The sequence below is a fragment of the Panthera onca genome, chromosome B2, assembly GCF_046562875.1.
Source record: "Panthera onca isolate mPanOnc1 chromosome B2, mPanOnc1 haplotype 2, whole genome shotgun sequence".
Lineage (NCBI taxonomy): Eukaryota > Metazoa > Chordata > Mammalia > Carnivora > Felidae > Panthera > Panthera onca.
Window position 1 is genome coordinate 129,745,543 of NC_138343.1, and position 27,621 is coordinate 129,773,163.

At 37.7% G+C, this 27,621-nt stretch overlaps 1 protein-coding gene across 11 annotated transcripts in view; it reads left to right on the forward strand.

Annotated features, from left to right (window-relative positions):
* Positions 1-27,621, forward strand: part of UTRN (utrophin) — a 569,571-nt gene that overhangs the window by 415,512 nt on the left and 126,438 nt on the right. For all 11 annotated transcript variants that reach the window (XM_078447413.2, XM_060614425.3, XM_078447414.2 and 8 more), the window contains 2 exons: positions 1,297-1,469; positions 14,741-14,897. In XM_078447413.2, coding sequence (XP_078303539.1) covers positions 1,297-1,469; positions 14,741-14,897 — 330 coding nt within the window. The remainder of the gene's footprint in view (positions 1-1,296; positions 1,470-14,740; positions 14,898-27,621) is intronic.

A 27,621-nucleotide genomic window follows, 5' to 3' on the forward strand; every position in this document is an offset into this window, starting at 1 on the left:
TTTATTTTGAGAGAATGCATGCACGTGTGAGTGGGGGAGGGGCAGGGAGCGTGGGGAGAGAGAATCTCAAGCAGGTTCTGTGCTATCAGTACAGAGCCTGTTGTGGGGCTCGATCCCACAAACTGTGAGATCATGACCTGGGCTGAAATCAAGAGTTGGACGCTTAACTGACTGTACCACCCAGGTGATCTTACACTGTGTATTTCAAATTTTAAATTTATTATATTTATCTAATTACCAAAAGAAACCCTGTTTTTGTAAAAAAAAAAAAAAAAAAAAAAAAAAAAAAGGAAACTCAGAAGTGTAAAGAAAAAACCAAAATCACATTTAAGTTTCTTGTACAGAGATTATACTATTTTGATGTTTCTTACAGTTTTTTGATGTATGTGTGTACAATGATGTACAAAAACATATGCTAATTTAAACACCTACTTTTAAAATTAAATTAACATCATAATATATAGTTTTGTATCCTTTATTTTTAAACTTAATATTATATACCATTAATGTATTATGATAGCTTCCACTGTTTTACTTTAAAAATAATTAGCGTAGTAAATGTGTTTATACATAAATCTTCCTAGGATAGGTAATTTCAACAATTTTAAGGCTTTTTATACAGATTGTGAAAATGCTTTTTCAAAGTCTGAACCAGTTTTTATTACTAATTTATAATCATTCTTATTTACTTTATACTGAAACTTAGAAAAATAATTTTCTGTTTAACAGAAATATTATTTTGCCATTTTTATTTCTTAATGGGAATAAACGTTTTTATGAAAATATTCATTTAAAATTTTAGAAATAAACTATTAAGTTGGAAGGACAAACTATTAAGTTTGTCTAAATGAGAGAAGAATAGGTAAAATTATGTAATATCTGCGTAAAACATCATATTTTGAGGGCATTTTTGCCTGTGTATAAAGGGGAAAGAGAATCTGGGTATTAGATAGTGTTCAGTGATTTGGTGATAATAATTATATAAAATTTCAAAAATTTCTTATGAATCTGAAATACCAACATCTAACAAACTGGTACATGAAATTTAGACTATAATACATTGTGTTTTTAAGAACTGGGGAGATCAATATATTGAAGATTTAAAGGCTATTGTTTTCAGTGTAAGAATTGTGGAAACACTTGAATTTGTTATTATCATTTAAAGTGAATTTAACTTTTGCTTAAAAATAACTCATCTGTTGAATATAAAGAAATAAAGTTCTGTATAGCAACCCTAAGGGACTGTTGACGCTAATACCTAACATTTGCATTATCTCTTTGCTCTTTTCTCTTTAGGACATCCAGGCAGAAATTGATGCACATAATGACATATTTAAAAGCATTGATGGAAACAGGCAGAAGATGGTAAAAGCTTTGGGAAATTCTGAAGAGGCTACAATGCTTCAACATCGACTAGATGATATGAACCAAAGATGGAATGACTTGAAAGCAAAATCTGCCAGCATCAGGTCAGAATAGTCAATATCAAAATAAAAAATGATGGGGGAGGGAGATTTTTATGATTTTAGTCTATCAGAGAATGAACAGGAAGCCCTACCACCATGCTATTTTCTCAGAAGTAGTTTAAGATCTAAATGCAGGGGCACCTGGCTGGCTCAGTCGATAGAACACAAGACTCTTGATCTCGGGGTTGTAAGTTTGAGCCCCATTTTGGGTATAGAGATTACTTAAAAATAAAATCTTGGAAAAAAATAGGAAAAAAGATATATATGCAAAAAGTTTTTTTTTTTTTTTTTAAGTTACAGTTTTAGCTACATTTATATCCAGGGCCCTCTGCCAACTGTTCTTCACTATTCACAAATTTGCACATCATATTTTAAATTTAATTATACTAATAGGAATAATGTTACCAATACTTGCTTGTTGAGTGTTTACCTTGACCAAGTACTATGTTAACATCTTCATAAACATTGTTTAGTACTCAAAATATCCCAGTAGGTGAATAGTAAAATTCTTTCTTACATGAAGAAACAGAGGCTTAATGAATATATGGAACTCGAGAAGTTTTTGAGCTAACAAGTTCCAAGCCAGGATTTTTTTTTAACATGAAGTTTATTGTCAAATTGGTTTCCATACAGCACCCAGTGCTCATCCCAACAGGTGCCCTCCTCAATGCCCATTGCCAGCTTTCCCCTTCCTCCCACCCTCCATCAACCCTCAGTTTATTCTCAGTTTTTAAGAGTCTCTTACGGTTTGCCTCCCTCCCTCTCTAACTTTTTATTTTCCCCTTCCCCCCACCCATGGTCTTCTGTTAAGTTTCTCAGGATCCACATAAGAGTGAAAACATATGGTATCTGTCTTTCTCTGTATGACTTATTTCACTTAGCATAACACTCTCCAGTTCCATCCACGTTGCTACAAAAGGCCGTATTTCATTCTTTCTCATTGCCAAGTAGTATTCCATTGTATATATAAACCACAACTTCTTTATCCATTCATCAGTTGATCCAAGCTAGGATTTGAATCCAGATCTTTATGACTTTTGGCAGTGAATGTTTTGCTTCATTATGCTAGTTGTATGTCCAATTAGAAAATGTATTTATAGAAATTAAATATAGCTCATGGACACTGAAGTAGAAAACTGATGATTCGTGTCTGCCTTTGTAGAGAGTAAAATAAGGATGAATTTGAAGACTAGGATACCGACGAGGAAAGGACCCTGAGAAAATATGTAGTGTGGCAATTATTAATGCTGTTGGGAGTCTGGAATTACATTTAATGGATGGTGACCAGTACCCAACTGGATATGAGGTTAGAGGAAACTGACTGAGAACATGCTACTGAGCAAAGATCCAAAGAGGAATTTTGGTAGAAAGACCTAGATTTTGCATTTGGGTCAGTTTCTTTTAAGGTTCAGAAACTGTATGATGTTTTGAAAAATGTACATCCTTAAACAAAATGATCTTGGGGCGCCTGGGTGGCGCAGTCGGTTAAGCGTCCGACTTCAGCCAGGTCACGATCTCACGGTCCGTGAGTTCGAGCCCCGCGTCAGGCTCTGGGCTGATGGCTCGGAGCCTGGAGCCTATTTCAGATTCTCTGTCTCCCTCTCTCTCTGCCCCTCCCCCGTTCATGCTCTGTCTCTCTCTGTCCCAAAAATAAATAAAAAACGTTAAAAAACGTTGGAAAAAAAAAAAAAATTAAAAAAAAAAAACAAAATGATCTTAAGTTTGACTCTCTGATTTTGCAATTTACTTACTGATCTTAGACAAGTTGCTCCATTTCTCTGATCCTTAGTTTTCTCATTTACAAAATCAAAATATAAATATTTAATCCACATGATTGCTCTGAAGATTGAATGGGATATTCTGATAGTTCCTTAACCTAGGTAAAGCCCGTCTAATGTAGCATCTAGTTGATTTTTACTTATGTAAAGGGACTCAGTGGCTCTGCTTCATCTGGTTTCTGATTTCATAGAACAAGTTCACAGAGAGTAGAAATCTTTAGTGATGATTTGTTGTGAATAAGCTTGAAAAAAATTTTTTTTTCTAAAGAGGTATCCTGAAAGGTTGTTACTCTTCTGGGTCTCATAGAGGGAGATTCACACTTCTTTTTATTCTTACAGAAGGGGGTAGTTTAGCATGACCATGGCAGCCTGTGTGTAAAGGTCCTCTTGGAGATTATGTCAGCTTCTGCCAACTACTTTTTTTCAATAAGAGAGGAAAATTTGGGAATATTGTATAGTGACAGAATATACTTAAGTTTATTTAAGATTGAGTTTTCTACTGTCCAGATTCCATTGGGTTGCAACTTTATGTTCCCTGTAAATAAAAATTTTAAAAAAATGATTTAAAATGTTAACTCTCATGAAAAACATTCACTGAGGTTCTAGCAAAACCAACATCTAGTCTAACAAGTGAAAAGCCACAGGGCTGGTCCTGGTGAAGACTGTCCACGTGGTGCTGGAATTTTGAGAATTTGGAGGATGGGTTCCTTAGGAAGGAACATTTAAGGGACACCTGGGTGGTTCAGTTGGCTCAGCATCTGACTCTTGGTTTTGGCTTAGGTCATGATCTCATGGTCTGTGAGTTTAAACCCTGTGTTGGGCTGTGTGCAAACAGTACTGAGCCTACTTGGGATTCTCTCTCTCTTCCCCTTTCTGCCCCTCCTCCCTTCTAAATAAATAAATAAGTAAATAAATAACTTACTTACTTAAAAATTTAAAAAAAACACAGGAATTTAATGAAGGCCTACATCATAAACAGATCATTCCAAATGGAAAGCTACAGACAAAAAAATTCTTTGGCCTTTGATAGATGCTATTCCTATGAAATCACATTTTTTTCTAACTGGGAAAGAAAGAGCTCTTAAACTACTGTTGGAATATTAAATAAATCTAATAAATAATGTTATTTTTAGAAGATGGGAGAGTAAGCTTTTGCCAGTGGACTTCTGCATCAAGATAGATCATATATTCCAGTAAAGTGTGTTATTAATATAATAATGAATTAAAATAACTTTTAGCCACATTATCCACCTCTGGGGATTCAGGTCTTTTCTTTTCAAGTATTTAATAAGAATAAGCTTCTGTGTTTAAGGCACATCATGTGTTCTGTGTTGCAAATCACAAATAAGATATGAGTCCTAAGGGACTTCCAGGTCTGTCCAGGTTAAGGTGGGTTCAGTGAAGGGAATGGTTAACTTTTACTTCAGAGGCTTCATAAAAGAGGCAGTTATTAAACTGAGCCTTGAAAGGTGTATAGTTATTCCCTGGATGGAAGGAGTCAGTCCTGGAGAAGGACATGTCAGTGGGAGGCTTGACATAACACTGTTTTCATGGAGCAGTTAAGACGTTCAGTCTGGCTAAGACTAGAATTTGCTGTTGGTGTGGAGGGGAAAGACTGTGGCCAGAAGAAAACAGATGGAGAGAGAAGTGAGACACACGCGTGAAACAGCTGTTGTGCACTGTGCTCATTCCTCTGGTAGTGGAATTTGAAAACCTTTAGGTGACATGATTAGATGTGAGGTTTGGAAAGATCCCTCCCACATGTCTGTGGAGGATGTTTTATTAGATTAGTGTAGTTCTGAAGACAAGGAGAGCCGCTAACAGACCTGTTCAGTATCCAGGACAGGGAAGGGAGACTGAATAGGTACTCGGTTCATGTTGTTGAAGGACTAGTGAGACATCCAGAAACAAATCACCATTGGATGGCCATCTCTTCAAAAGAGAGCTATAAGCAAAATAAAGAAATGGTGAGATGGGGAGCATCCAGATAGAGGAGGCATATAAGCATTGTGAGCAGGCAAGAGGGTGAAAAGTTAGGAGACGGCACAGCAAAGAATCCCAGAAAACCATTAAATATAAGAGATAGGTGAAGGAAAGGAAAGCCAGCAAAGGATCCTGAGAAGTGGGTGGACTTGAGGAGAGGAGAATCAGGAGTGTTGTCACGAGCCAAGGGAGGAGGGGTTTTGAAGGGAAGGGCATGGTTAGTGGTGCTGACAGCTGAGGGAGTGGAGGGAGATCAGGGCTGCAGAGGCAGGTGGAATGAGAGGAGCTTTGGTGACTCTTTGCTGGGACAGAGTTTCCATTGAGGTGAAAGTCGATGTCAAGAGGACAAAAGGGTCAGGATGGGAAGTGGAGAAGTGGAAACAGAACTAGTCTGCACAGTCTCATTTTCTCAATCAGCTCTGCTGTGAAGGGAAGGGGGAGAGAGACCACACTGCTATAACTATGTTATTACATAACAGCTTTGTAAATATATAATAACTGAAGGACTATATCTACACCTATATTCGCTAGTCTGTGCTTTCATATGGACCAGATATGCTTCACTAAAGAAGTAAATGATACATTCTTCATTTTTAACTTTGAAAAATAGGCAAAAGAAATTATATTCACATTCATTATTACTTGGGTATTTACAAAAGGTGTATATTTCTTCATATAAGTATATATAAATCTGTAACTATATGTGGTGATGAATGGCAACTGGACATACTGTGGTAATCATTTGGCAATATGTACCTTTATTGAATCATTGTGTCGTGCACCTGAAAGGAATATAGTGTTATATGTTAATTATATCTTAATTAAAAGAAAGATAAAACAGTTTCTTAAAGAAGATAGAAGTTTATTATACTCAGTAGCAGACCTTCATACAGGAAGCACACGTTGGAGAGAAATGGCGCAGGATAGCGTTTAGTCATGTTAGACCATGGAGCTACCCTGTCTCGGTTAAGTCACTGGCTTTGCCACTTAGCAGCTGTGCCACTGTGGGCAGGTTACTTAGCCAATATGTGTTTCCTCATGTGTCAGATCGGGATAATAAGAGTACTTTCCTTATAGGCTCATCATGAATATATCATTTAATTAGCCTAAGTAAAGTGCCTAAAACAGCGGAACACTGTTTGTAATGGTTAACTATTATTATTATTTTTTTTATGGATTACCATTCTGTGTGGTACTAATTAGTTCAAAAAACATAGAAATTCTCCCTACTTAATTTTTGTCTCAGTCATTAATATTGGGAATTTCTGAGAAGGTCCCCCAACAAATGGTATACGTCTGTCCTGGCTGGATTCTGAACAAATAAGAAACAAAAATATGTCCAAGAGAGAACAACAGTGTTGTTAATTGCTGATACAGAGGCCAGGTTGGACGGGGTGGCCTTAGAGAGAGGGCTCAGTGGAGGTAGCCTGTTAGCTGAACCCCAGAATGAGACAGCGTTACCAGCGGTCACCAGACAAGGTGGCTGCCCAAGGGAGAAACCCTACGCAGAAGAGTGGGGAGGAGCTCAGTCTGCAGTCCTGTTCTCAAGAGGCAAGGGTGGGCAGAGCTCAGCATCCAGTTGTTCCCCAGATTGGTGAATCAGGTTCCTCACTGCACCTGTACAGGGACTGAGAGAGTCAAGAGTCAGAGAAGACGTCACGAGTGTGCTCAATGAGAAAGTGCCTTCCCGTGGGGCTGGGTGGGAAAGTGTTCTCCTTAACAAATATGGAGAGGGGACCTATATCCCAGCCACCTGCCTCTTTCAAGTCCTTATTGAAGGTGATACCTGTGGGTCACACTGTGAATTTCTGCTCCTTTATTCTTCCCTCCTGTTCCTTTCAATCACAGCCTACCCTTACACTGGCTTCTCTTGGGAACAAATTCTGTTGTATTTTTAATATTTCTATAAACTCTTCTACCACTTTTCCATATACTTGAAGGTTGGCTTTCCCCTCAATTGCCCACTTCACTTAAAACTCTCTTTGATAGAGGGTAATTTTCCCATTTTCCTCACCTGGCAGCTGGTGGGAATATTCTGAGTCTTTAATAACTGTTGGAGACACCAAACAACCAGAATGCCAGCCAGAAACTTCCAGTATGGCACGTGCAGACACACGGGCTGAACAGGAGCCCTGACACCCAGGGATAAGAAAGAAGTTGACACCTCCTTGTTATATTTTAGGCATTGCCACTCCATCTCAACAGCTTCTCCTCAGAAGTGAATACATCTATTATTCTACCCTCTACCATCTCATTCCTGCTTCCTCTGGAACTGTAAGACACTCCTCTACTTTCCTCATTGATTTGAGCATCTGACTTCCCTTTTATTCTTCATCTCTTTCTCAGCTATCATCCTGGGGGTCAGTACCCATATTGATGATATTTTTTCTATTTTGACTTCCAAGTTTCTTCTTACTTTGTCTATAAAAGCCTTTGTCCCTATTCCTAAGTCTCACAGACCTGGCCATACCTGGGACTCAGTTGATGTCCTGTGTTATCTTGGCATCCCCGAGATGATTGATCTGCAGGAGACCAAGGACAGACCATTCTCCAGAGCACACATCTTCTTTTACTATATTCCACCTGGCCATGTGCAACAGAATGCCACTGGTCTTGCCATGTTAATTAGAGAAGAGCCCTCTGTTGTATCAAATAGGAATCATTTGCAACATCATTGGTAAATCAGCTGTCCTTCAAATTAAAATTATGGCCCTAGTGAGGAGGGTATCTTTCATCAGCTTATTATATACCAGGACCATCTATAGATTTTTACCTAACTTTGTATTTTTATCTGGTTTATGTAATTCATCTACTGTATTCCAACTAGATTGGTTAAAAATGCATATCCTTTAATAATTTCCAGTTGTGAAACCCTTAGCTTTTTTCTGTGTTCTTTCAAAACTGCCTAAATTCCTGATCTTTAGTTGCTTAAACCCTTCTTCTTTTCAGACTCCATCAACCCCTTCTACTCCGCTTGGATTCCATCATAAGCCATTTCAATAATATCAGGTGTTTCTTCTTCCCCCTGAATTTCTTGTTTTCTCCTTTTAAATCTCTGGCACTCTGATGACCACACTCTCTCTATCCCCCGTTCTTGATCCTGGGTTTCCTAGTGTTGTACGAGAAAGTAAAAAATGACATTTCTTCTACTATAATTTGACTCTGTCTTCTTACAATTGGCATTGTGATTCTGAATGATTTTCTGTCATATTTACCACCATCCCTATTTTGTAAAGATTTTGGTTCATTGTTAGCTCCACAAACCTCTCCCTCTGCATGTGACCTTCTTTCATTCTTTTCTAAGAATGAGGCCATCTGATATATGTCCCTTCTGTGCATTCAGTATCTCAAATTGTGCCTTAATTGTGCTAAAGTTGATGTTGTCATGGCAGGGAACATTTACTCTAATTTGTCATCATTTTTAGAAAGAGAATGTCTGCCCAAGATTATAACAGCTAATATTTATTGAATATTCATGTGCTAGACCTATCCTAAGTGCTTTACAGGCATTACCTCCTTTGACTATGGTGTGGTCATCGGAACTATGTAATAATATGTGGCTCACTACCTTGGGTTAATACTATTTTGCAGTCTTTTTGATAACTTTGAGTAGACCTTTTTTTTGAGAGAGAGAGAGAGAGAGTGAGCACGGATGTGCGTGCGTGTTGGGGAGGGGCAGAGAGAGATGGAGAGAGAATCCTAAGCAGGCTGCACCCCCAGCGTGGAGCCTGAGGTAGGACTCAATCTCACGACCCTGAGATCATGATCTGAGCTGAAATCAAGGGTCGGATGCTTAACCAACTGAGCCACCCAGACACCTCTTGATTATACTTTTAAATACTGAAGTCCAGTGTACAAAATATTTTTTGCAATCTAAAAACAACACATACAAATATATATTTCACTTAGATTGATAGAAGAGACAATAGCTAATGATTTGAAACTTCAGCTAAAAGACTGTTAGGAAATTTGACAATATTTTTCACTCCCGGGGAAAATGTGAATTGGAAATAAATTCAGTAATATGAATGACATGGCTTAAATTTTTATGTTAAATTTATTTAATTTGGGATTATGTTAATTAAATATCCACTTATCAGCTTAATGATGTTAAATATAGATTCTTATTAACATATGGTTTCAAAGGCCAGTGAAATTGTCAAATCTAATGAAAACAGAGTTCAAAGATAAAGTTCTATCTTTCCTTTCTTTTATGAGCCTCTTAAAAATTCAGGGCACCCTTTTAAGAGCCCTTAGAGAAGATTAACCTTTAACATCATGATTACATCTAATGTTATCACATTTTACAATGTCACTGACACCACTTTTAGCCTTAGCCAATTGATTTTACTAACTATATTGTAAAACTACTAAAATTTCCTTTTCTTAAGTTGAATAGAGGAAGATTCTGTTCCTCTCTTCTTTCTTTTTTCCCCTCTGGTTCAACACTTTCTGATAGAACTTTCTGCGAAGGTAGAAATGTTCTGTATCTGTACTATTCAGTGTGGTAGCCACTAGCCACATGTGGGTGTATTGAGCGCTTGAATGTGGCTAGTGCAACAGATACTGTGAATTTCAAATTTTATTTATTTTAATTAACGTCAGTTTAAATGGACGTAGCTACATATTATTGGTATGTATTGGAAGCACAGCTTTGGTGTTCTTTTCAGCACAGACTGAATTCCTTTCTTTCCTAGTTGTCTTAACTCCCTTTCTGGGAACAAGAACACCTCCTTTTTAATGTAACTGGTTATTCTTGCACTAGTAAAGGTATTTTCATTCATTATAACTCGATTTATAATCTATGGGTTTCACTGTAGATGAAAAATAAATTTCATTTGTTGTAAACATGCCAAATTGAACATTTAATTCTGTGCATTCCTTGTACAATAGGAGACAGTATGGATTTGCTCATATTAATTTGGGGCATTGTGTTCTTTGGTGGACCTACTTTGCAAATGTATCTTCACTTGCCTATAAATACGTCCGAACAGTTTCTGCCCTCTTAAATGCTGCCCATGATGAAAGCAATGCAGTGGAAAGAGTTTAGATTTTAGTTTGGATCCCAAACTCTCTCCTTGGTTTTCCAAGCAAGTTTCTTCCCTGAGCTGTGGTTCCTTCAGAGAGCTGTTAGGTTTCTTGTATCAGAGTATATTTGGTTTACCTGCCTTCCTTCCAACTTGACCCCAGGACTTATTTCTGAAATAGGGCAGTGCCTGATTCCAGAGTGAGTGCTCCATGGATGTTTGTAGTGAATAAGTGGAAAGCTGTATTTTATTTTTATAAATGCCACTGCTTACTCACTCCCACTGTTTGCTCTCTTTTTTGTATCTCTACATTGGGAGAAGGAATAAAAACTTCTTTAAAGAAATATTGGAAAGTAAAGGCTTTTGTGATTTAAAATAGATATTAATTCACGTTTCTTCCATAATTCCTTTTCTACCATATTTGAATAATGAGGTACCATTTTAATGGCTCCTTACCTTCTAAGAAGTTTTTTGCATTATATATTTTTAAAAACAGCTGGTGACGTAAAAACATTGATAGAGTTGTAAAATAAATGATTCAATCTAAAAGGAGCTAACTTATGTAAAGCATGTTCTATATACAGGTTGCTAATCCATTCAATGAAAGTATATCTTGTTTTGATCATGTGAGGTACCCAAAGAATGAACTGAAGCAGGTGAAAATTAGGATAACAAGTCAGTTATCCAGAATGTGAGTACCCACAGATATGTGCTAGGTAAAGAAATGGTTTGGGGTGCCTGCATGGCTCAGTCAGTTAAGTGTCCAGCTCTTGATCTCAGCTCAGGTCTTGATCTCAGGGTCATGAGCTCAAGCCCTGCATTGGGCTCCATGCTGGGCATGGAGCCTACTTAGAAAAAGAAAAAGAAAAAGAAATGTTTTAAGGTTATGAATATATGATTGATGACTGGTCATCTATAGTTGTGGGGAAAGGGGAAGCTTTAAAATTTTTAGAGTTAAAATGAGAAAGGACAAGTATACCAAAAACAAATTTAAGGTTTCTACTTGCAAAACATTCAATCCAGTGCCCAAGAAAAGGCTTTCATCTTGAAAGATGAAAGAATTAAATTGGAACTAGAACACTGAAGGCTACTATGGAAGCATGCATTTATTTGGGCATATGGTAGTAATCCACTGAACACATAGTTATAATCTATTGGAGAATAACCAGAACAGATTTTCCAGGCAAGGTTTCTGCCAAATCAGCTTGCTTTTTATGATGGAAGAAGGAAGATGCAGAGAAATACCTACACCAATGTAATCTCATCTATTTCAAAGTCACTTCAGTATCTCTCTTTAAAAAACATTGCCTTCATCTTTATGAAGAGTCCTTCAGGTGCTAGATGCAATAGATTTCAATGATCAATTTCATTATTTTGTGTGGTCAGAAGAGTTAATTGCATTGGAAAAAAATCATTTGCATGCTCTTCAATACAATGCGTGTATGTAACTGGATTTCAAAGGAATGTAATGTCGATTTAGTTATTGATTAAAGAGTTAAACTACAGACATTGAAGAAGCAGGATCAAATTATCTAAAATAAGAGGTCAGGCTATGTGCTTAAGTGTTTTGCACACAGAGACACTGAAACACATCTTGATTGACTAAAGGCCTCTGATTTCTAGCTGTCATTTTTTTTTTTTTGCATTTAAAAATACTAGACAGAAATTGCAACACCTCAGTCAAATATATTTATGGCAAAATGATCCGTAAGTGGCAGAGTTTTCAGTTAATATGATTGAAGTTATTTAGTTCTGCTCTGTGACAAGTAAAATTACTGTTTATCAGGGATAGGTAATTACATATTTGGCCTAAAATTAATCAATATGAACACAGGAGAGCTGGCACTCAAGCAGAATCAGGATCTCATTAAAGCAAAATTTTTTAAAGTGAGGTCAATCATGCCACCTGTAGAATGAATAGAAGAGATTATAAATGCAAGAGAATAACATGAACCTTTTAATCATACAGTTCTCAAAGAATTATAAAATACCTCAAACTTCTTTCTGTCATTTACAAATCATTTTTTTATTATTTCATACCTAGCTCTTTTGAATAAGATATAGAATTTTAAGGTTTGAATAGTTTGCTTTATATTATTAGCTAGCTGACAATGGAACTATAAATAGATGGCAGGACAGTTGGCCTTTTGTATGTGACTGAATGTTGGTTCATGGTATTTTAGAGATCTATGGAACTCCATTTTTTTTTCTTTTAGCCAAGAATATTGGCAGATAGAGCATGGCCATTATTTTATGAACAAGAGATGAACTAGAGATCAGATAGTTGTTCTTCTGAAAACATTATGAACTTTTAAACAAAGACTTAGGATGTTGTTGAATATTCACCACTGGAGTACCACCTAATGTGACTAATGAGGAAATACTTGTTTAAATTAACTATAGAAGAGTTATCAGCTTTGGGACAGAAGCTCTAGTAAATCAGATGTCCAGAAAGGAAATTACTGCTAGAGCTGAGAGACAGTAGAGGCCATATTTGGTTGGTTGGTCTCATATCACTCAGGGAAGGAGCAGTTTTGTGGAAGTGGGGATCATAATGCTAATGTCAAGGTGACAGCTAAATGAGAGGATATGAAACCTGATCAGCAGAAGTTTCTTGCACCTGAAGTTGCCCCAAGTGGGTGACCTTTGTTGCATAACAAGGCTGAGGTCTATTTCCATCAGCCCTCACCTCTCAGTCTGAAAGGTCAAGGTAATTCCATTTCACGCAGTTGAACACTTACATCCACATTCACTATCCGCCCACTGGTGTGGTGCAGGGCTGAGTCCCTGGAGTCGTTTCTGACTGATCCCTCTTTTCAAGTCCAACGCATGAAGTGTAGGATAGAGGCTGAGTAAGTGGGCTTTCTTCAAGGCCCCAAATTTGTGCTTTTATTTGTATTTTTATTCTCAAGGGCTTTTACTTTTTTTTTTCATTTTGCATTCATTTTTATTTTTTTTTCAATATATGAAATTTATCGTCAAATTGGTTTCCATACAACACCCAGTGCTCATCCCAAAAGGTGCCCTCCTCAATACCCATCACCCACCTTCCCCTCCCTCCCACCCCCATCAACCCTCAGTTTGTTCTCAGTTTTTAAGAGTCTCTTATGCTTTGGCTGTCTGCCACTCTAACCTCTTTTTTTTTTTTCCTTCCCCTCCCCCATGGGTTTCTGTTAAGTTTCTCAGGATCCACATAAGAGTGAAAACATATGGTATCTGTCTTTCTCTGTATGGCTTATTTCACTTAGCATCACACTCTGCAGTTCCATCCACGTTGCTACAAAGGGCCATATTTCATTCTTTCTCATTGCCACGTAGTACTCCATTGTGTATATAAGCCACAATTTCTTTATCCATTCATCAGGTGATGGACATTTAGGCTCTTTCCACAATTTGGCTATTGTTGAGAGTGCTGCTATAAACATTGGGGTACAAGTGCCCCTATGCATCAGTACTCCTGTATCCCTTGGGTAAATTCCTAGCAGTGCTACTGCTGGGTCATAGGGTAGGTCTATTTTTAATTTTCTGAGGAACCTCCACACTGTTTTCCAGAGTGGCTGCACCAATTTGCATTCCCACCTCAAGGGCTTTTACTTTTATTGGAATCTGAATCACACAAAAACGTATCTCAGACACATGGTTTCCTGATTGGAAAGTTCATAATTTAAGAACCTGAAGGTCCTTTTCTGTCCTAAACCCCGAAATTGTTATTGAAACAAAGACCTTACCTTTAAACCAGGGGACACAGTACTGCAATCAACAATTTCTGCCCGATTGTTTTCTGTTCACAATAGACATTTGTCAATGGACACCAGTCAGCCTTGAGCCAAATAGTGTTCTATGCAAGCAATGACTGGTTGTTTTCCAGCTTTTGGAGGTAAATGCTGGTGATGTTCTACTTTCAGTAATTTATTTGATTTTAAGGAATGTTAAGGCTTTAGTAATTTCCTTTCCTAAAAAATTAATTAGCTCTTTTAGAAAGAAATAATATGGGCCTGTTGTACATACTCAGTTATAAAAATTACGTGTTTACTGTGTTCTCAGATGTAAGCTCATCTCGTATGTATCTTTCTAAACATTTTATATGCATATAGTTGCTCTCTTTTCCTCTCTATCACTTTCTTCACATAGATGGATGAAAGGAGAAGAAAATTGTAGTTCAGTGTGCATGTATACTATACATAAGCTACTGAAACTTGCTTTCATAATTTTATATCATGGAAATTCTTCTTGAAAACCTCATACTTATGCCTTTGTGGTATGTAGTTATCCATTTACAATTTTGATAGGTATTACCAACATATCTGCATATTCTAGCTTCTTCAAAATAACTTGTTTAGTGTTTTTTTTGTTGTTTTTTTACTAAGAGCCTTCTTATTGGACATGAACATTAGTTCATCATTCAAGATTATTAGTCTAAGGGAAGATGTATGTTTTTTAAATGCAATTCCACCTTCTAAATGTGGTCAGTACTGTCTCTCAACAGGGCCCACTTGGAGGCCAGTGCTGAGAAATGGAACAGGTTGCTGACGTCTTTAGAAGAATTGATCAAATGGCTGAATATTAAAGACGAAGAGCTTCAAAAGCAAATGCCGATTGGAGGGGATGTTCCAGCCTTACAGCTCCAGTATGATCACTGTAAAGTAAGTTGACCGTATATGGTGGGGACCTTTTTTGATACATTTTGATTTTGGCAAAGTAGACACTCAAAATTCTATATAAATATCTGAGTTGAAACAATTACCACTGAATTTCACTCCCACACCCCATTTCTAATTGTCAGTATTTAGGCATTTAATTTAAGTTGCATGCATCTTCTGAGAAGCAGATATGCTGAAGTGTTATCACCTGACACATTAATTCTTAGATCCTTGTATTATTTAAATTCTTTGCCTTATTAACTTTCCTTTTATTTATTTAATATTGCTTCATGCCCACTTTCTCATATATTACACATCAGCTTGCTTTGTTATATATACATATTTTTTTCTCCTTACATGCAATGCAAGTTCTCATTCTAAATCTGTACATTTTAATGTGGTGTTAGAATTCTGTTCCCATTGGAAAAATGACGACTAACACATGCATCTTCTAAAGGAAGAAAGGACGATGCCATCTATGTAGTAAGTTTGCTTCAAAATGATAAGACCTTGAAGTTTATTTTACTTTGAACCCTTGTGACTAGGTTATTCAAATTCCCATTTGGGTAAATTTTCTTTTTCTACTTGAAAAGAGACTATGATAGAGGAATAGTTCTAAGAAAAAAGAAGACGTTGTTGGAATATAACATGTAAAATAACAACAACAACCAATAATGATAGATTTTAAATCAGTGATTTAGGAAAATCCCATTCTCTTTTTTTCAGCTTTCCCTTCTATTACTTATTCATATACTTTTTTGTGGATTTAAGTGATGAATAAATAATACAAAGCTGTTCTAATGGAAGTGCTCTGTTAAGGAATAGAATCTGCGTGTGACCATGTTCTGCTAGTTTTGATTAAAACCTAATTCTTGAGGCATGAAATGATTTTCCTCTTCTGGCCTTAGCCAGTAAAGTGCACATCATTGTTTCCAGTAAATGCTGGCTATGTTCTTTCCAAACCCTTCTCCCAGCAGAGTCGCCCTGTTTTTTTTTTTTTCAACGTTTTTTTTTTTGTTTTTTTTTTTTTTTTTATTTATTTATTTTTGGGACAGAGAGAGACAGAGCATGAACAGGGGAGGGGCAGAGAGAGAGGGAGACACAGAATCGGAAACAGGCTCCAGGCTCCGAGCCATCAGCCCAGAGCCTGACGCGGGGCTCGAACTCACGGACCGCGAGATCGTGACCTGGCTGAAGTCGGACGCTTTCAGAGTCGCCCTGTTTTAGGTTGTGTTTCACCTAAGAGTCTTAGAGTAGAGTTGCTGTGCATGAACCCTTTAGGCCTGGGCATTTAGATAATAAAGATGATCCTGATAACTGATGCTGATGATAATACTGGTTCATTCATTTGGCAGGTATTTACTGAGTGCCTAATGTGCACCAGGCACTATTCTAGGCATTGGAGAGTCAAATGAACAAAGCAAAGTTCTTGCCTGATTCCATGTAGTAAGAGATAAACACTAGATACGCAATAAATACATAATATATCCCATAGTAATAAGTACCATGAAAAGAGTAAAGCAATGTCAAGGAGAGAAAGAAGGATGGGAGAGTATCGGCAGCAGAGATGCTGTTTTTGTGGAGATCAGGAACGTGGCATAAGTAAAGCGGTTTTTGAGAAAACAAATGACGTAAACATGAGGCAGTAAGTGATGCTACTCCGTGGGGGAAGAAATCATAGGCAAAAGGGGACAAAAAGACACTGGCCACAGAGGTTGCAGTTTCTGGCCATATTCGAGGAATAGCATGGATACCAGTGTTGTTAAAACAGTCAGCCAAATAGAAAAGAAGGAGATGAGGTTGGGGTAGGAGTGGGAAAAAGGGGGGGTTCAAATCACAGAGGACCTTGAAAGTCCTTTGTAAGGGCTTTAGCTTTTACTCCAAGTGAGGTGGAAGGTATGGAAGGTTTTGGTAATTATACTGCTGTGATCTGACTTACATTATATAATATTTACAGGTGAAATTAGGAAGAATAAAATATAGAGGAGTTAAAGAACATATTTCAGTAATCCAAGCAGGGGATCGTGATGACTTGGACAAAGGTATAAAGGTGGAGATAGTGAGAAGTAACTGGTTTCTGAATATATTTAGGAAGAACCAAAAGGATGTGCCAACGGAGTGCATATGTGGAATACAGGAGAAAGAGAAGGGTTTATAGTGGCAGGAATCAAAGGTTTTTGGACAAAGCAAATGGGACAGTAGCTGGAGGGGGGAATGTGGGGCCAGGTAATGGTTTTACACAGATGGGGACTAATTCAACATATTTCTATGCTGATGGGAATGATCTTGTAGAGTGGGAAAAGTCAATAATTCAGGAGAGAGATTACTGGGTAGGGGATGGAATGGGATCCAGTGTACAAGTGTTAACAGTTGGTCTTGGGTAGGAGGGCAAAGAATTCATCCATTGTAACAAGAAGGTAAGTTGGTAGATTTGCGTGTGGGGACATTTAGACGTCCTCTTTTGATTGCCTCTGTTTTCTCAACAAATAAGAAGCAAGGTGGTCAACTGAACATGAAAAGAAGGAAGACAATGTGGAGGTTTGGGGAAAGAGGAGGTAGAAAATGTAGTCTAGAAGTGGGTGAGTTAAACTAGGAATGTAAAACAAGACCACGAGCATTACGAAAGGCCTGCTTGAGGCCAATGCTCATGAATTTAAAGTGAGAACAGTCACTGTGAATGTTGTTCCTTACCCATGTGGAGTTGTCTCACCAAAGGCGAGGAGTCAGTTGGAGAGTTGAATTGACCCAAGCACATGTGATAGAGGAAGAGAGGGGCAAGGGGGGTTACAGAAATACAGGGGAGCTATAGTAATGATCGCATGTGGAAGTAAGACTGGGTAAAGGAAGATATGAGGATATTAGAGATGAGGAATAGTAAAGTGGTGTTAGAAGTCAATGAATTGGACATGGCAGAGGAGCTGAGGATTAATCCAAATGGGGGAACCGGGAAGGGGCACAAACTGTAAAGAAAACAGATTGTGATCAGAGAAAGGATGCTAGAAATCAAGTTTGTGGTGACGTGCATTTATTGTTAAATGACAATCTCCGGTGTCCTTTTGTGAGAGTGAGTTGCACAGGCAGGGTGGAGAACAAGGTCCTTGGGGAAAAGTGGATAAGAAGCTGAGAGGCTGGGGTAGCTGCAGGATCATCTACAGGCACAGTAAAATCATCATCACCAGGAGAAAGAGCCTGATTTGTTCAAAATGTTGATTATGAGAAGGAATAGTGATAGCAGTATGGTTAGGGATTAGTATAGGTTGGAAAAATGATGGCTTCACAGTCCTTTTATCTTTTGAGTCTTAAAACTGTGCAAAATACCTTTGGTTGGGGATGGGAAGAGGAATAGTTTAAGTTGGACATAGTTTAGCCTTGGTTTCTAAATTTCTTAGTGCCTGCTACCAGACTTTTCTCTGGTTACTATTATGTCTTTATCACAATTGCCATCACTTACATGTTGTGCATAATCCAGACTACTTTTGAGAGGCGTAGGTCTTATCAGTAAGTAGGTCTTATCAGGATTTTCCATTTAATAGTCTATACTTCTTTAACTTTGAGTTTTATAGTAGAAAGTTTATATGAATATGGTACTGATTGAATTTCTGAGTGTAGGGCTGGGTTGTTTCTCACCTCATTGTTTACCCTCACTGGAAATAATCCTTTGCGGAGTTTCATGTTGATTGTAGATTCTAGAATATGATACTTTATTGTGATCTGTCATTGTCTGCCTTCCAGTTTATCAATGATGGAAAACTACAGGCTTTCTTAATATCATGTATTAATAAATGTTTTGACACAAGCATCATGCATAACTCTGAGAACTAAGCAGGCTGTTATGCCAGAAATAAACTATAGAAGAGATTTCAGAGATTTGTGGAGGTGTGATTTAGTTTGCAAGGGCCACATAACAAAACACCATAGACTGAGTAACTTAAACGAGAAATTAATCTTCTCACAGTTCTGGGGGCTAGAAGTTTGAGGTCAAGGTGTGGGGTTGGCCTCTTCTGAGGCCTCTCTCCTTGGCTTGTGGATATCTCTTCCCTGTGTCTTCACCTGGCTTTCTCTTGGTGAGTATCTGTATCTTTTAAAACTGCTCAAAATACCTTCCTTTTATAAGGACACCAGTCATGTTGGGTCAGGGCCCACCCTAATGACCTCATTTTAACTTAACTATATCTTTTTTTTTTTTTTTTTTTAATTTAATTTTTTTTTTTTTTTTTTTTTTTGAGAGAGACAGAGCATGAACAGGGGAGAAGCAGATAGGGAGACACAAAATCAGAAGCAGGCTCCAGGCTCCGAGCTGTCAGCACAGAGCCCTATGCGGGGCTCAAACTCAGAAACCACGAGATCATGGCCCAAGCCAAAGTCGGACCCCCAACTGACTGAGCCACTCAGGTGCCCCTACTTAACTACATCTTTAAGGACCTTATTTCCAATCACAGTCACATTCTATCAAAAGTAACCTTCTTTCCCAGCTGTCAAGTATAATGTTTCTAATCACTATAAATTATTACAGTGAGGGCAAATCACTATGCATTAATACAATTAGGTCAATATTTAAAGACGTGACACCTACCTGTAATTATTTACCTTTCTTACTAAACTTTGCCAGCCATAATCATTGAATAGTCTAATTGTAGTTGAACCTCAACCTTGCCAATGTTCTAACTTAAATATAATTCTCTATCTGTGATCTTAAAATTAAAATCCCTTTGGTTGTACATATGGTTACTCTGTTTCAGGTCAGCTTTTACTTTCCTGTGTCCTTGGAGATGTCTTTGACCCCTGCCTTCGGGTTCTGTTTATCAGGAACAATCTTTATTTAGAATTAGAATGATCAATTATTAAAACTGTAAGAGGCCCAAGAAATAATTTAGTCTAGCCCCCTCACTGATAGTGGAAGAAAATGAGACCCATGGTGTGTTTTAATGAAATCTGACTTTTCACCCCTCCCTTCCTTTCTCACTCCCAACAAATACCTATCACTTACCCCCATGTCTGGCAATTTCTAGGGCACCAGAGAAACATGGATGCAGAAAACAGACACAGTCCCTGTCTGTGTGGAGCTTACAGTCAGGGGAGAGCCTATGCCTGCCCTGCTTAAGCTTACAGTCTCTGTTTCTTCCCTGTGTTATGAGAAATCATTTCCAACAAGGATTGTGATTGAGCTGTGGACTGTGCATTGCTGTCCCAAATCTCTGGTTGTCTGTCTAACTATCCATTTCTCTAACCCCCAGCTTTGGTCCCTGGCTGATAATTCAAGCATGTTATTAGTTCTTGTATACTCTTATTTCTGATCTTTTCTCTTTATAAGGGATTCTAGAACTCTTTTCAATTATAACATCATGATGTAGATTCAAACAGAACAAAATAATCTCTATACTATTTTTTTCACAGGTATGTTTAGCATTAAATTTAGATGCCTTTCCCTTTAGTTTTGTCTGTTATTATAAACTGTAGTTTTTTCTAATTTCTTGCTATTTTTTTGTTTTTAGTTGTCCTAATAAAGTTTAAAAACTCTTTTTAATTTTGAAGAACTCTTGCTTTATAGCTTAAAAATACATAGTTGGAATCAAACAAAATCAACCCTTAAATGGCTTGATACTAATAGTAGGCAAGTTATTTTGTTCCTTAAAATTTCCCCATAGAAAGAGGGGGACCTTGTATTTGATTTCTAACCTAACTCTTCCTTGCAGATAGCTAGCTGTCTAAATTACCTTATTTTGAACAACATAGTATTATGTCAAACTAATGTGACCTAATCTCTCAGTACTAAATTAGAATGTCTAGAGATTACCAGATGGAATTTTTTAAAGGGGGACAAAGAAATTTAACACTGATTTGTTTACTCTTCCAGGAAGTTATGACCTCATAAATGCAAGCCTTGAATTTCACTGTATACAAGTCTTTTAAAGATCAATTTTAAAAGTGATGCCATATATCTTTCTGTTGTGGATAAGACAAATACACTTTACAAGATGCATTAAAAACCACCTGTGCTGATATTACACAAATCAGCACTTAAGTATTACATTAAAATTTCCAGTGACATTATATACAAAGTAAAAAACAAAGCTATGTCTCAATGCCTTAGGTGGACGTGGGGTTACTGTATGTTAGAAAACCACTAAGTGACTTAAAAGCTGCTTCAAGGGATATCAAATGCTGATGTCAAAGAGTTATGTGAACAATTTGAATAAAATAATTCTAAGTAGACATCCGACTAATCTCTGTCCTCAGCACTTTGTATTCAAGTTCATTGAAAATATTCTTTCCTCTTCCTTTTTGGATAGTGGTGTATTACCCTCTCTTCTGAGGTACCTTATGTTGGGCCCTTCTTTTTTTTTTTTTTTAGTTTATTTATTTATTTTGTGAAAGACCAGGAGAGCATGAGTGGGGAAGGGGCAGGGAGAGGGGGAGAGAGAATCTCAAGCAGGCTGTATGCGGTCAGTGCTCAGAGACCTTATGGTTGGCCTTTCTATACAAAGTTAGTTAGTGAACTAGCACATGGGATTAGGTAGACATGGTTTCAATTCTCACCTCCTCCACTCACTAGCTCTGTGATCTAGGCTCTGGAGTCGATTGTCCAGCCTCCTCAGTCCTGTTTCTGACCATGAGTATATATAGGTCACTTAGCACAATACATTTAGTAAGTGCTCAATAAGCAATGGCTGTTTGAGTTCTTTAAACTAGGACTTATATTTTCTAGTGTGTTTCTTATTTTAGTTGTTCTGTGTCCACAATTTTTATTTTTCCTAAGATTCATGATGTTTGGGCAACTGTAAATTTTGATGTCATAACTATATTTTTTAGCCTATTGGTGGCTTCAGAGATAACTTAGACTACTGAGGGAATAGGATAAAGTCATTGAGACATTTGAGAATTACACAGGATATAAGTCTAGAGGCTAGAAGATGATTTATTTGTTCTTTTTAAATTTTTTTTTAAATCTTTATTTATTTTTGAGAGAGAGAGAGACACAGAGACAGAGTGTGGGCAGGGGAGGGGCAGAGAGAAAGGGAGACACAGAATCCGAAGCAGGCTCCAGGCTCTGAGCTGTCAGCACAGAGCCCAACGTGGGGCTCGAACCCATGGACTGTGAGATCATGACGTGAGCCAAAGTTGGACGTTCAACTGTCTGAGCCACCCAGGTGCCCCTTATTTTTTGTTCTTAATAAAAGAAAACAGCTTATCATGGAAAGGCCAAGCTCATAAGACACGTCTGTATGCACTGCTTTAGTTAACTTATCAAAGATTTATAGTCAAATGATAAATGTATAACCATGAATCTAATTACCTTTCAAAGCATTTTTTGAATGCTACCATAACTTATAAGTAAAGAAATAAAATCAATATACATTATCTTACATTTGCATTTGTATGACCTTATCCTGGATCCAGTCTGCTTTCACAGATAACCGTGGTTAGAGACTCTCAGATTTATGCATGCAATCACTTGGGTACTTAGAGGTTGGTTTATGGGAACTCACTCTCAAAGTCTTCTGGTTCCTACCTGTATTTCTATATTCTAGTCCTTTATATGTGCATCAGTGATTTAATGACACTTTTTCATAACCATTCTTTGATAACGGCATTGCTAATCACTTCATCTATCCACCCACCCACCCACACGATTCACTGACTGCTTTATGTGTTGAAAACAATGTTAAATGTACAAAGGGCAATAAGGCACAGCCTCTGCACTTCAGTGACACATTTTAATAATTTTCATTCTGAAAAGCTCCATGCTTGTGGCTGTATCCAGATGGAATATTATATATTTAAATGCTGAAGGGATGGCTCTGAGACTTTTAGTTAGAATAGTACTATAAGGTCATGCTTCAGATAACTTCATCTGCTTAAACACCTAGCAATTATAAATAAAATGTAAAAAAAAAAAAAAAGCAAGGAAAATCAAACATGCAAAGTTGGACTCCAGAATATGGCAGGCATTCCATAGATGAGAAACAAAGCAGAAAAGCAAAGTAGTCAGTAGGGTTGATGCTGCTGGGGAAAGGTACCAGTCCTGGATGTTGAGTGAGCAGAAAGCCCCGTAACAGTCTCTGCTTAAAATCTCTCTCTGACCTTGAAACGAATGACTCACGGATTGGCATGCTTTCTTCTGTCAAACAAATGTCCCAAGAACTGATATTATAAAACATCAGTGTATTTTGGACCCTTAATTAAATGCTTATACTTTCTTGGATGTTTCAACCAGTGACTCAGACAGAGCATTGATAGGTTTCAGCAACAATGATGATAAATAACTTCGTTCAGTGCTTTCACAATATATGCACAGAGGCAAACTCCTTAAGTAATAATAATAATAATAAAGAATATGTCAAGGGCTCTGAGGGTAAAGCATATGGTACAGGTACAGTCAGTAGTTGCTGATAGCTCTTCCCATAACTACTGGGAGCTTGTCTTGATAGCTTTGATCATTTTCCTCTTGTTTAAAACTGTCTGGAGTGTATGAGCTGTTTTAATTAAATAAAACTATACTGGGGCACCTGGGTGTCTTAAGCATCTGACTCTTGATTTCAGCTCAGATCATGTTCTCACAGTTTGGAAGACGGAGCCCTGCATCGGGCTCTACGTTGACAGCGTGGAGCCTGCTTGGGATTCTCTCTCTCTCAAACTCTCTCCCCCTCTCTCTGCCCTTCCTCTGCTTGCTTTCTATCTCAAAATAAAATAAATAAACATTAAAAAAACCCTATGATACCTGTTATTTACCATCTAATACTGCCCAGCAGAAATAGTCCCCCATTACTATCTAGGATTAACTTGTAAAATTAGAGTCACCTTCCAGTCTTTATAAGTATCAGCTGTAAACCCCACAGAGTCGTATTATTTTTTCTTATGTGGGTATATATTTAATATCCTCAAATATCAAAATAAATTACTACTTTAAAACAAAGTGTTTTTAATGACTTTTAGAATAAATGCATATAGTTGAATTTTCCCACCTAATGACCTAAGTTTTTCATATCATTTTTAAAGTTCTATAGAAATTGAGGTCGCTCACATGCAGCTTCATTTTCAAGAATGCGAGATTATCATTCAGTCAACAATTACTTAGAAAGCACCTTCAGTGCACATAGCATTCATTTGTAATGTTACAGGTTTATTTCAGTCACATACTTTAACATTGGATAAAATTGCCACTGCTGTTTTTGCTGTTCACTTTGCACTTCATCTTCTGAACAATGTAAATTCTAAGTTATGTAAAGGCTGTGGTCAGAGCCGTAACACCCTTTTTCTGATAGAATGCATGTTTGCTTTTATAAAAGGAAATCACTAAAAATAATTGAAAGTGTACGATTCCGATATAATTTTAGTGAGTTTGTTCCCTCGGGGCCCCTCTGTCCTTTACTTAACTCAATTTAAAATTCCTATATTCAATCCTTATTGTATAAGAGTCAGGACATTTGGGTCTTTTTTTAATGTTTGTTTATTTTTGAGAGACAGAGTGGGAGCAGGGGAGGGGCAGAGAGAGAGGGAGACACAGGATCTAACGCAGGCTCCAGGCTCTGAGCTGTCAGCACAGAGCCCAACGCAGGGGTTGAACTCATGAACCGTGAGATCATGATCTGAAGTCTGACGCTTCACTGAGCCACCCAGGTGCCCCTAGGATATTTGGGCCTTAAACTGACTTGTCAAAATACATTTGCAAACTTACATATTAAAGTAACAAATTCGAACAGTGTCTTTTTTTTTTTTTTAATTTTTTTTTTAATTTTAACGTTTATTTATTTTTGAGACAGAGAGAGACAGAGCATGAGCAGGGGAGGGGCAGAGAGAGAGGGAGATACAGAATCTGAAACAGGCTCCAGGCTCTGAGCTGTCAGCATAGAGCCCGACGCGGGGCTCGAACTCACGGACCGCGAGATCATGACCTGAGCTGGAGTCAGACGCTCAACCGACTGAGCCACCCAGGCGCCCCATGAACAGTGTCTTTCAATCAGCAACATGCCACCATTAAATTTAGGCTGTGTGTGTCTCTATATGGTAATCTGACACTCTAACTTCAAATCTGTAATTTCAAGGTCTTGCTGTGTGATGAAGTTACCTAATGTGGGAGATTGACCTTTTTCTAAAATTGATTAATTTCCAAGTTCCCCTCCAGCCATTGGCACCTATGTTGACTTCCTCCTTATTAAATGCATAGCCCACTAAGAACTGTTAGTAAAGCTATTACTTGTATTCATTCCTGGAAGCAGCCATTCTCAAAGTGAGGCTACACCTACCTGCCACACTCCATGTAGTTGTCTGCAGTTGATTTATGTCCTAAGCCTCATAGGTATCATTGGAACTTGACCCCAAAAGGCCATAGAATATCCAAGTTTAGAGGGAGAGGCAAGGCATCTTAATAGCCATCACTGGCGATGAAATTAAGAGTGGACAACAAATGGAGCAGGAAATAGAGGTATGTAAAACCAAGCAATTATATACAGTCCACCCCCTTAATAGAACAGCCCATTTCTAATGAACCACCTCTGGATATATTTACCCTGGTATCATTTATTTAATACTTTGTTAAACAAACTTCTGTGTTGCAGTTGATATATGCCATGTACTTTGCTAGGTACTGGGCATCTAACACTTCATAAGACTAATTTTGCCGTCACAGATCTCACCATCTACAAGCAGAGACTTGAAAACAAGTAACTATAATGGATAACAAAGGCATAGTAATGTGAGCATGAACACATGGCCAGGGAGGCACAGATGAATAATGATTGTCTGTACTTGGGAAGATTGGGTAAGGCTTCACAGAGCAAGTAGCTTTTGAGCTAAAAAGGGATCTTTGGAGTAAAAATTCACTGAAGACTGTTACCAAAACTCCTGGAGGGAAAATCCTCCAAATGAGTCATGGCATGACCTGGAATGTGCAATAAAGCAAGAGGTGTTGCTTACCGGCCTTTTCAGTTATACTTAGAATAAAGCTGAAAGAGAAAAATAGTACAAGTTTAGCACCTTATATGGTACCTGGTAAAGTAGATATTGCATATATTAGCCGAATAAAGGAATACATTTACATGTGCATGTATTTTGAAAAGTGTAGGAAGGAATACTCTTTTACTACTGTGAGAAAGTGAAGCATTCCTATCTTAGTTTTAGCATTTATACTTAGTATTCTGACTCAGGCATCATTTTTTATGTCAATGGGGTGGAACCAAAATGAATTTATATATTAAATGTTCATTTAGGGACGTTAACCAAAACTTTTAAAGCACTGTGAAGGAGATTTTTTTTTTATTTTGTCTGCATACTAATGAAAAGTAAGCCTGTTTTCTTTCCCTTTTCTCATGTAGTTTTATTAGTGCTATCAAATTTAATGACTCTTCTGCCCTTTTTTGCTGTCATACTATAATGACTTCAGATCCATATATGCTGATTTAGCTTTGAAAGCAAGTTGGGGGAAAAAAAAGTAAATTACATTCTAACAGATTCTCCTTATGTTTATATCATTTATTTTTTCTGCTTGTATTCTCCAATAAATGTTAAGTGTTTTGTTTTGTTTTTAAACAAGAAACTAAGGAAGCCTGCTGTACCAGCAGTACTTTTATTTGTTAAGTTGAGATGCCTTGCGTCTAGGGCCGGCTTTGTGGTTGTGTGTCCCATGCAATTACAGTCACATAAGCCTTCACTCCTAACAGGGCCCTGCACTTGGTTTAATGCTCTGGTGCTGCCATCTTGAAATTCTTAGTAACATTTGAACAAGGGGCTCTGTGAATTATATAGTCAGACCTGCTGGCATCAAAAAAAAACCATTAATGTTTATGTTTTGACACACATAAAACAACACTTTTACAGTAATGAAAGCCTCTGAAAACTTAATTCTCGCGTTCTTTTTCTCAAGTCAGTAAGCCATCCTGAGCTCCCACTCTCACTCACACACCCCTCATTGTAACTTACCCTGTCTCTGTGTGTTAGTGTCTGCTGCGATGTGACCAGAGGTCTATTTTCAGTCCTTCCTTTCCTGTCAACTCCCTAATGGTTCCTCTGTTCATTCTCTTTACTTGACTTCTAGAACACTACGCTGTGCAGATTCTCTTCTTACCTCACTGGCAGCTCCTTCTCAATCTCCTCTCCTGACCCGTTCTTCTTTTTCTCAGCTTCCTAAAAGTGGGATGCACCAGGAGCCAGGTCATGCCAACTCCTCTGTAGCCATTCCTTCCTGAACTCATCGGGTCTCCTGGTTCTATATGCCATCTGTATGTCAGTCACCACCAAATTCGTATCTATTTACATGTCATGTCTACTTGGGTATCTAATAGACATCTCAAACTTAGTACGTCCAAACTGAATTCCTGAACTTGCTGCTCAAAATCATTCTCCCTGATCTTCCCTCATTTCAATGGAAAGAACTCGATTCTGGTTGCTTACATAAAAAATAATAATCACCTTCAATCTTGTCTTTATTTCATATTCCATCTGTTGGAAAATCCTGTTGGTTCCATGTTCAAAATATAAAATAGGAATCTGATTACCTCTTACTGCTATTAGGAGCTACAATTATTAGTCTCTGTTTATTCTCAGTACAGTGCCCAGCGTGTTCCTATTCCAGTGAATCAAAACTCCACAGTGGCTTTCCATTTGATTCAGAATAAAAGTCACAGTCCTCAGAATGGTCTACAAGACCCTATGTGATGTGACCTGCCTCCTACTCACACCATGGTCACTTCATTCTTACTGTTTTCTCTCTTAAACACTGGTTTCAGCCATA